Source organism: Monocercomonoides exilis, assembly GCF_001643675.1.
Source record: "Monocercomonoides exilis strain PA203 chromosome Unknown scaffold11-1913109, whole genome shotgun sequence".
Classification (NCBI taxonomy): Eukaryota; Preaxostyla; order Oxymonadida; family Polymastigidae; genus Monocercomonoides; species Monocercomonoides exilis.
In genome coordinates, this window is record NW_027150556.1 from 575,778 (window position 1) to 586,873 (window position 11,096).

Consider the following 11,096-nt stretch of genomic DNA (forward strand, 5'->3'; position numbering starts at 1 on the left):
AAAAAAAAAAAAAAAAGAAAGAAAGAACATATTTTAAACATTGTCTTATCAGATAAAGAGTGAAAATATTTATTATCAGATATCTTATTCGTCAAACTCGTAATAATGAAATGAGCGTGTTAAAAATTGTGAAAAAATGATTGAGATATTAATTTGATCAATTTAACATTTAATACTTTCATCATTGTGAAGATAATATCCAATTGGAAAGTTTATTTTTCAAAAGAAGAAGATGAATACTCTATCGAAGAATCTTCGCTATTCTCTGTGGTTGTGCTATCATGAAATGTGCTTGCCTCTGTGAATGAATCTTCATATAAATACATGTCAATTCTTTTTTGAGTTTTGACAGATCTTGTTCGTCGAAATTGATTTATTTCTTTTGCACTCTCAGAATCACTTCCTGACTTCTTGCAACGTTTGGCTTTCAATCGTTTTGTTTTTCTATCAGTGGGATCACCTACCTTTTTTCTCTTCACACGAAAATAACATTCATCTTCATCGTCTTCCTGTGATGTATCTTTATCTTTTTCTTTTTTTGATGAATGTTTTCTTTTTTTAGTTTTCGCTAAATCTTCCTCGCGTTTTTTTATCTTGTCTCTCTTTTTCATCAACATTTCGACAACATACGATGGATGATCATTTATCCATTCCTTCCAATATTTCATTTCTTCATCCTTTTCTTCATCCTTTTCTTCTTCCTTTTCTTCTTCCTTTTCTTCTTCCTTTTCTTCTTCTTTCTTTTCTTCTTTTTCATCTCCTTTTTCATCTTCCTTATTATCTTCCTTTTCTTTATCCTGTTTCTTGATCTCTTCTTTTTCATCTTTTTGATCATTAATTGACTGAGATGGATTTTCATCCTTTGACATTATTTCTATATGTTGAGCCATTCGAAACTGATCCACTATAACTTTTTGCTTTCCATCTTCATTTTTCAATATGATGCCTGCTCTGCGAAATGCAGATCTGTTTGTGAATGGAATTGTACATAATTGATAGCTTTTAACAATACCGGCAAGGACATGTGCCTGCTGCCTTGATGGGAATAATGATCGTAACTTTTTTAAATTATTTTTCAGATTTGAGAATGTGACCAAATCCAACGGTGAAAATAAATGTGAAGAATGTGGCGGAATAAAAATAATACATATCTTGTTTAATTCCATTACACGAAGAGCTTCGTCGCTTGAATGTGCTTTAAAGCCGTCTGCAATAAGAACCGTTTTTTTGTTTGCTTCATCCTTCATCCTATTAATATGTGGAATAAAACAAATATTAAGCCACTCCAAAAAGATCTGTGAAGTACAATAACCCTTGGATGAGTTTTTGATGACTACATCCACTCCATCAAGCAAATCTCCAAATATAATAGATTGAACAGTAGCAGTTTTAATTATTAGCATGGGAACAACTGAAGGACCAATAAGAGGAATACACCCAATCAAAGAAACAAGTTTTCCATCTCTAACAACTGTATATGAAACATTCTTATCATCCACTTCTTTTGGGCAAATGACTTTCATTTTTTTTGCGTCTACGTATTCTTGAATGCCAGTTTCATCAACGCAAAAAACAAATTGTGGTTCCACATTTTCTAAAATTTTTTCTAATTTATTAACATACTCTCGACCAAACGATTGCTTCACTTCTTTTCTTTTTATTTCCATTGGCTTTGCAAGCCTTTTTTTTATTTTGTCATTGTAATTCAACAGAAACTTACGAACGAAAGAGTAGGAAATGCTTAAATTGTAAGTTGAATTGATATAGGTTTGTAATGAGGAAATAGTGAATGGACATCCTTTGTAATATTTTTCAATACAAAGCTTTACCAATTCCTCCTCCTTTTCTTTTGATATTGCACTTGGCCTTCCTCTTTCTTTTAGCTCTTTGTTTGCCATTTTTATTAATTCATCTATTCTTGATTTTTTGAAATTAACAAACAACTGCAATCCTCTCGATGATGAGTATTTCGGATAATAACGAGTGAGTAGCTCTTGTAAATATTTCAACATGATAGGTACATTTTCTGGATTAAGAGATTCCAATTCATTGAATATAATTATTGCAGTATCGTAATCGATATTTTCAGTCAGTTTTTCCAAAAGCTTTGATTTTTGCAACAATGAACTTCCATTTTCAAACGTGTCTTCCTCCATTGACAATTTTTTGTAAGTTTTTTTGATCTAATGGGATAAATATACACAAATTATATATTTTTTGATATATAAGAAAGAGTCAAATTTTGAATTCAATGTTATTTATTTTATCTTTTTATCAAATAAATATTTCAGTTCTATTAAAACCAAAAAATAGAACAACCCATTAATTTATATTTTGTCCGGTATTTTGTGCGATGTCCGGTATTTTGTGCGCAATCTATATTATATGCTATTCCTGTAAATATTTTTTTGTTTTTTTTTTTTTTTTTTTGATTTTCGTGAAAAGATCTGGTGTTTTTTGTTTTATTTTTAAGATCAAAGACTTGCTTATATTTTCACGAGCTTTTTGTTTTGATATTTTTAAGTGTTGTTATTGTTATTGAACATAACTTCTTTATAATTTTGGTTATTTTTCATTGTTTAACACTTTATTTTCTTTTTTCTTTTTCCATTTCACTAAATTTCACTCAATTTCGACATATTGAAAAATTCATTTGAAGAATGAAGACTTATCGTTTATCAAAAGGGTGAATGTATAAATTTTCAACAAATAAAGATATGCTAAAGGAATAAAATCTGTATATTTTTATGATCGTGATTACAATACTAAAACACTTGTTTTTGCGTTTTTTCACTTCAATTGCTTTAAATCATATTGTTTTATTTCAAAATTTTCGTGATGATCATTTCAATCCTTTTTGCAACTATTTTTGAATATTAAAAAACAAAGCAACTCAAAAATCACAACAAAATCTTCCATTTGTCGAAATTTAGTGAAATGGAAAAAGAAAAAAGAAAATAAAGTGTTAAACAATGAAAAATAACCAAAATTATAAAGAAGTTATGTTCAATAACAATAACAACACTTAAAAATATCAAAACAAAAAGCTCGTGAAAATATAAGCAAGTCTTTGATCTTAAAAATAAAACAAAAAACACCAGATCTTTTCACGAAAATCAAAAAAAAAAAAAAAAAAAAAAAAAAATATTTACAGGAATAGCATATAATAACATATTTAAAATTTCCTGTTTTTTCATTTTTTTCTAAAAGTGCTCTGAAGAGCCAGATAATTTAGGGACCGATTAAAAAAAGTGGACATGACAAATAACTCAACCTAATTATGTTTTCAAGATAATCAGTTTAATAAACTTTATTAACATATTGAACTGACTTGAAATGTGTTTATTTCTCACATAAAAAACATATGGGGGAAAATACGGACTTTCAAGCTTTTTTTGCACAAAGCATGAAAAAATTGCTTCACTTAGACCATTTTTTGACTAAACCAGACTTCAAAAACAATTTGATTTTCATATTTGCAAGCAAATATCATTGATGAAATAAAAAGATGTTTTGTGACATCACATGTATTTCAAAAAATAAACCCATTTTTTTCTAATTTTTTTTGATCACAAAAAATCAATGAAAAGTGCATAATTTTTCAATGAAAATGACTGAAGTCAAATATTTTGTCCCATTTCAAAAATAAAAGACTTTTCTTCGAAGAAAAACAAAACGAAGTCAAAATAATCACGAGAATGATATTCATTGGTTTTGATTAATAATGACAAACAAGAAATACATAAAAAATATATCAACAATTTATATGAATTGGGAAATACAGATATCGAATAAAAGAATGGACATCGCACAAAATACTGGACAGAATCGATTTCACAATAACTGCAAGAGGAATAATTCTGACAATTTTCCTCAAAATATATCTCATCAATACAAACTCATCTGGCATACAAAACTTTCAAAATGGCTTCATTTGTGCTCAGAAAAAAAATGTTATTTAATTCTCGGTGAAACAGGATTTTGAGTTTCTCCGAAATTTTAAAAATAATTTTCTTTGAGAACAAATGAAGCCATTTTGAAAGTTTTGTATGCCAGATGAGTTTGTATTGATGAGATATATTTTGAGGAAAATTATCAGAATTATTCCTCTTGCAGTTATTGTGAAATCGATCTTGTCCAGTATTTTGTGCGATATCTGTACTTCATTTTGCAAACTTTAAAAAAAAAGCATCTTGATGAAACATAAATAATTAATAACTGAATGGAACGATGCATGCCATTTTCATCGCAAATAAAAATATTTTCTTTTCGAAATGAAAGTTTTATTTAAAAGAATAAAATTAATTTTTGTTGTTAAAAACCAAGAAAGAATTTATCTGAAAGTTGAATTGTGAAATAAAAAAGTTTTTCAAAATTATTTGCATATTTTGTAATTTCACATTCAAATTTCAAAATTTTTCTGAAATTTCACAATAACACATAAATTGTGCAATTCATCAATTGTGAGAGTTTTTGAAAACAAAAACATTATTCAAAATTTGATATAGACATAGTAGATAAATGACAACAATCAAAATTAAAGATTAGAATGAAAAAATTTTTTTCGTAAAAGGAAAAAATTATATTTGGAGATCGTTATGTTTTCCTTATTTCGTGGCTTAAAAGGAGCAAAGAAAAAAGAAGGATGCTGTCCAAGAAGAAAGAAACAGATGACATAAATTCTTATATGACTAATAGTATGAAACTTTTTCTTTCTATTCAAAATTGATTTTTTTAAAAATAAATAATGTACATAATTAAAAATTACTAACACACGAACATCAACACAATTTGATACACTCATTTTGTTTATTAATTGGAAAAAACTGAAGATGGAATGAGTATTGAAAATTTATTGAAGAATGAAAATGAATTTGTTAAAGGCTCTTCTGAGCTTATATTAAATGTTGAACGCAAATCAAAAATTTCAAAGTTAATTCCAGAAAGTTATTTGCATTCAATAGACGAGGCTATAAAATGGCTCAAGAGAATTTTAAAGAAAGAGGAAATATTGAGTGATTTGAGTTTTTCAGAACATATTCCGATAAGTCCACGCATGCTTTTTGTGAAAGCACTAGAATATGCTCTTGAAATTTGCTTTGATGAAAAAATAGAAATCAACAATAATATCTTGAGAGACGAAACTTGCTCATATTCAGATTATTCTGATTTCCATCTTTTTCTGACTCCTTTATTGGATTCATCAACTTTTTTACTGTCTTCATATTTAGTTGCATCTGTACCACGAGTTCAATGTTTGGTGCTGCTCCAACTTCTTTTATTGGACGAAGAAGCATTCACAAATATCTGTACCAATCCAATGAAGTGCACTCATATTCTGTCCACTCTCTTCGTTAATCCAAAGGAGCACTTGGATCCTTCATTTTCGTGGACTTCACAATCGCATGATTTTTTGGATACATATTCATTTGAAGAGACAAACAAAGATAAACACAACAAATGTTTAGGATCTTTTTGTTGCAACAACAGTAAACAAGTAGAAGATCATAAGCCTTTCTTCATTTACAAGCTCAATACAATATCAAACTGCATTTTCTTTTTAAATTCACATTGGAATATAAGGCCACTAACTTCTCAACAAAGAAATTGCATAGGCGAACTGTTATTATTCCTTTCGGCATTAGTTGAGAAATTTCCTCAAAAAATTCTTCCTGCATTTATTCCTCAAAAAGCATCAAATACACAATCATCATCATCATCATCAACAGCAACATCCTTTCCTTCTTCTCCGACTTCTTCTGAAACATTTGGATCTGTTCTATTTTTCCTCATAATTTTGGTTTGCTCTTGTCTTTCAGAATCTTCCGAGCCATTGCAATCAAGTTTTTTAAATAGAATTAATCCATTTTTATTAAATTTTGTGATGAGCATCTGGAAAGCGATAAACCAAATCAACAACGAGACTCTTTCGAATGAGCCGAAGACTGAGGAATCATTGAACTTGGAACAACAACACGCACATTACAAAAGGGATTACAAATGCTCACAACATGATGTTTCAGCAATACAGCATTTTCCTTTGTTCACAGAGATAGTGGTGTCTCTTCTGGAGATATTTGGATCAATATTTTCTTGCCATTTTCACAAAGGATCACAACAAAACACATTACTAAAATTATTTATTGAACAGTACACATCATGTCTTCAGCTCTCAATTTTTCTTCTTAATTCTGTTATTTTGAACCAAGAACGAACTAATTTTTGCAACGGTTGCAACAATCATTGTTCTAACTCCATTCAATGTTGTGATAAAGTACCAATGTGCTATCCTATTATCATTGACGAAGCGCGTCTGTCTCTTATTTTGAGTGTCATATGTGAGTTCTTTGGGCTGATTGTGCAGGATGCTTCTTTACGTATTCAGTTGATCAAAAATAGAAGTTTACCACCCGCATTTGATTTGGATAGATTGATATGGACAGCAGATGAAACTCTTCTCAGTGAAAGCACAGGAAAATCTCATTCAAAGCGATCAGAGACATCTGAAATGGCTTTTAGCGAAAGAAATCAAAATGCAAATTCACAAATAGAAAGCGAAAATTCTCAGATTGAAGACAACGTTAACTACGCAAAGATTGAAGCTGAGCTCACTAATTCAAATTTAGATGAAGATGAAATGGAAGAAGCAGAAGATAAATTTAGAAATCTTTCACATTCACTTTTTCATTTTGCTCAATGTAAAGTTCCGTTTCCTCTTAATTTACGATCTTTTCTGAGAGAATGGAGATATATCAGTGAAAAGAGAAAACGAAACATGGAATCCGAAGAAGAAAAATGCAGCGAGTTTCAAAAAGATTCAGAAGAATTTAACACTGAGCAGAATATTGAAGACAAAAGAGGAGGCTCAGAGGAGTTGACATACGAATGGGGAGAGAAATTGCTGATTGCAGTAACTTTACTTAGGCATTCGCTGAATCCACTGAATCCATTATCTGATGGAAGCAATATTTCAAGCGAAAAAATTGAAAAGATTGCGGAATCTGTGAAGGAGATTATTGGAGGCGTCAATAGACAGAAACAAATGCAACGACCAAACAGAAGAAAATGTTCAAAACAGACAAATATGAAAATGAATATGAAAACTGATAGAAAATTTAATGTTTCAAGAGAAGAAGAAGAAGGAGATGATGACAAAGAGGAAATTCACAAAGCAATGAAATTCGAGGAAAAAGAAATGAAATTAATTACTGAGAAGAATAATACAGAAAACAGAAACGAAAATAAGCTGTACGGAGGGATGATGAGGATGCTGTTGGAGGTTGCGATTCCAGAAACCGATGAAAATGAAAGAAAGCCATTTTTAGAACTTTTAAAGGAATTATGCACAAATTGCAAGGTAAACTGTAACGAGCTCCATTCATTCGTAAGACAAACAGCCGAGAAAATTGACAAGCATTCACTCAAATTTACATCAACATTTCGAAGTTCTCATGAGATGCAGCACCAATCTCGGGATTTGCGTATGAAATGCTATTCGCTTCAAGACAGGAGTTCTACAGAAACCACAACACAACAACAAACGCTAACAGAACAAATACCAAGTTTTTTGAAGCAACTTGCACCTGTTACATATGCAGGCATTACAAATCCTTCGTCACAGTGCTTTATGAATGCCTTTGTGGTACAGCTGTTTATGCATCCTCAGTTTAGGCGAACTGTTATTTCGTGGAGGCGCTGTGGAACTATTCAAAAATTAGATGAGAAAATTAAGGAACCAGAGGGTTTGAAGATTATAATCGAAAAATTCAAAAAAGAATATTAGACTTTGCTTTTTGCTTCTTTTTTTTTTTCTTTTTGATTTTTTTATTGTCCAACCTTCTCTAACTTTATAAAATATTTCTGTAATCTTTAGATTTCAAGCAATTTTCTGGAAAGTCACACCACTCACGATTCTATGCAGATATTGTTCAGAAGCAACATAATCGTATTCGGCAGTTTTCTTCCACAAAGTTAGAGACAGCATCAGCTGTGATGGACGCCTTGCAGATCGTGTTTGCTCAGTTGGAGATGAAAGCATATCCCTTCCTGTTCAACACTTCTGATGAAGAAACACCAGAACCACATACTGAAAAGGAGAAAAAGACGGAAACGGCAGCATCAAGTACATCAACACAGACACCTCAAACTTCAATGGGCATTTGCTCTTCTTCTGTTTCTCTGGATCCGCTGGTGTTAGCTTACCGCGATAAAGCAGATCAGCAAGTTGACATTCGAAAGCAGCACGATCTGCGGGAATTCGGACTTCGACTTCTGGAGTTGCTGGAAATAGAAGCCGAAGTAGAATGCGAAGAGGCGAGGAACTTTATTGAAGAATTGTTTCTTGGAGTCCGCGTGACAGAACAGATCTGCTGCAACTCTCACCGGATTTGCCATTCTGAGCCATTCTTTTTTGTGGATGTTGCTATTGGGGAGAGTACATCACTGCAAGAGGCACTTGAAAAGGAGCGAAGAGGGCAAAAGCTAAAGAGGCTGTTTTGCCCCATCTGCCAAAAGAACCAAGCTAAGAGACTTTGCATGGATAAGGCTGAAGGAGAGGTTAAAAGAGAAAAAGAGAACACAACAGAAAGAGAAGAAGAAGAAGGAGGAGGAGAAAAAGAAGAAAAGACCAATTCAAGAAATTTTATTAAAGAGAAAGGGGACGAGAGCAAACAGCCGAATGGAGTTGGAGAAGGGATTGTAAGATGCTATTTGGCAGATGTTCCAAACACTCTTTTCTTTTATCTGCAGCGATTTCAGTCTGATGGTATCAAAGCAGTTAAAATGGATGCTCATTTTGAGTTTCCGATATACGGGCTGACTATTTCCGACTACACGAAAGAAGAAGAAGAAGAAGAAGATGATGATGATGAAGGAATTGAAGAAAAACAACAAATTGATTTTGATAGCACAATGAACAACTCTGAACAATCTAGCTCATCTTCGCCATCTTCTTCATCTTGCAACTTAGATCATACAAATACTGAGACAAAAAATAAACCATTACTCAAAGAGATACAAAATATTGGATCAGACAAGCAGAAAGCCAAGAGCTCTTCGAGAGACGAATCTTATTCTGTGTTTGATTTGGTTGGAGTGATATGCCACAAAGGGACTATAAACAAAGGACACTATTATTCATTTGCTAAGGAACGAGAAGCACCCTTTCGCTGGTTCAAGTTCAACGACCATCGAGTTACTGTTGTGGCAGAAGAAGCATTGAAGGAAGAGTGCTTCGGCTCAACAGCACATGCACAAAAAAAGCTTCGTGGCACAAACATCTCAGATTCTGCACATGATATGGAGGATCGAGCGGATGACAAGTCTTCCAATGCTGGAAACGATTCTGGCTTTGAGCGTTTAGCCAACAAAGGAAAGAAAAGAGATTTTGGAGCGATTTTGTTGATGTACCAGAGAAGGCATCCAATAAATGAGTGGGAACAGCGAGAGACGGAACTTATTCAGAAGCAATTTAATAGAAGCTTTCCATCACATGAAACTTACACTTTTTTATCTCCTCTACTGGAATCTCTGCTTTTTCCCCTGAGAATAGTCAAATCGTCTGAAGATGCATTAAATCTTTTAAAAAACTTGAAACCACAACAGCAGCATTATCCAATTTTGTTCCATCTAACAAATCAAAGTTTGCCTGCTCCTCTGCAATTGGCTGTAATACCTAAGCTGGTGAGAGACGCATGTGGAATCAACTCTTTCGCAACAGTGAAGCGTTCCATTAATGAGATGGAAGAGGAAATTCAGGAGAACATGCCAAATGAACAATTTATTCAGGAAATAATATCAGACGATTTTGCAGAACTTTACAAGTGGATATGCGCAAAAGAGGAAGAACTAGCATATCTTCAACAAGTGAAGTCGCGGCATTCAGATTTATCGTATGAAGATTCAATTCAACAAACGTCTTCTCAAACATCTTTGGAAGGTTTGTCAACAAATATTGATACACTATCGTCTTGTTGTGCTCCTGTTTCACCGCATTGGATGCGTTATTTGATTTGTATTGGTACATTTGCTTTTTCTGAAGATCGCTTCAAAGCAGAATGCGAGCACATTCAAAGCTCAATTATGAAGACTTCTTCTATTGTTCCATTGCTGTGTTGTTTCTGCGAATTGCTTTTTGTGGAACAGTCAAACATGAACAGTGCATTTTATCACATTTTTTTCAATGCAGAAAAGGCTAAAAGAGATGCATTTCTTAATATGATTCACATGCTTATTACAAAAGCAGTGGATGAATGTGAAAAACAAAATTGCGAATTGATTGGAGGGAAAATGTGTGAGAATGAGGAATGTTTGTCGAAAGCTTATGATTCAAGTGAGATGCGCTCCACGTTTGTTACAATTGCATTTTTGAATGGAATATTTGAGATGATTTCTACAGCCGTAAAACAAAATTATCGGTCCTCCTCAGTTCTTTTATCTCTTCTATCCGACTTTTTACCACCTAATCTACACCAATTTGTATCAGACATAGAATTGAAACAATCTCCAACACAAACATTGTCAAATGTTGCAATTTCTCAAAATTGCACTTCGGAATTGAGTTTGGTGATTTCACCCTCGCCTACCTGCTCCAAACATCCAATTTGGATCCATTCTCTTCTTGCTGTATCGCATTTACCAGACATAATTCTTGAAATTCTTTTGCATTATCAAAAGATTATTAACGGCAATAATGGAGCTGATGAAGAAATAAAATGTCAGAAAGAGGTGAGAACAGTCATGATCGACAAGTCATTTTTTGAAAAACTGGCAAGCCTATTAACTGAATGTATTTTGCAGACAGATCAAGAAGTAATTAGAGATATCTTTCAACAAATGAAGCATCTCGATATGGAATCGTTCTTCGAGGAATATCCATTTCTAGAAAGGAAATTTGATTTTTTTCCTTCAAAAACATTCACACCACGTCTAACTTCAGAAATATTAGACTTATTTTTAGTAAATTTATCTCCAGAGCTTTTTATTGCAGCGAGTTGTTCAGTAATTGCATCTTGCAACGTTGAAAATGGATACCTGGAAAAACAATTGCCAGACGAAAGCTTTTTATGCACCGCAGCTCAGCAAATGCAAACATCAAT

General features: G+C 32.5%; 2 protein-coding genes across 2 annotated transcripts; one reads left to right on the top strand and one right to left on the bottom strand.

Moving 5' to 3' along the window:
* Window positions 1-212: 212 nt before the first annotated feature.
* MONOS_13725 (uncharacterized protein) lies at window positions 213-890 on the bottom strand (the record flags this gene model as incomplete). The annotated part of the gene is made up of 1 exon (XM_067866454.1): window positions 213-890. The coding sequence occupies one exon, from the start codon at window positions 888-890 to the stop codon at window positions 213-215; it is 678 nt and encodes a 225-aa protein (XP_067731546.1).
* A 5,390-nt stretch (window positions 891-6,280) lies between these two features.
* On the top strand, window positions 6,281-10,652 carry MONOS_12180 (putative Ubiquitin carboxyl-terminal hydrolase; the record flags this gene model as incomplete). The annotated part of the gene is made up of 4 exons (XM_067864780.1): window positions 6,281-7,742; window positions 7,874-9,937; window positions 10,040-10,289; window positions 10,484-10,652. The coding sequence occupies 4 exons, from the start codon at window positions 6,281-6,283 to the stop codon at window positions 10,650-10,652; spliced, it is 3,945 nt and encodes a 1,314-aa protein (XP_067731547.1).
* Between the last annotated feature and the right edge of the window lie 444 nt (window positions 10,653-11,096).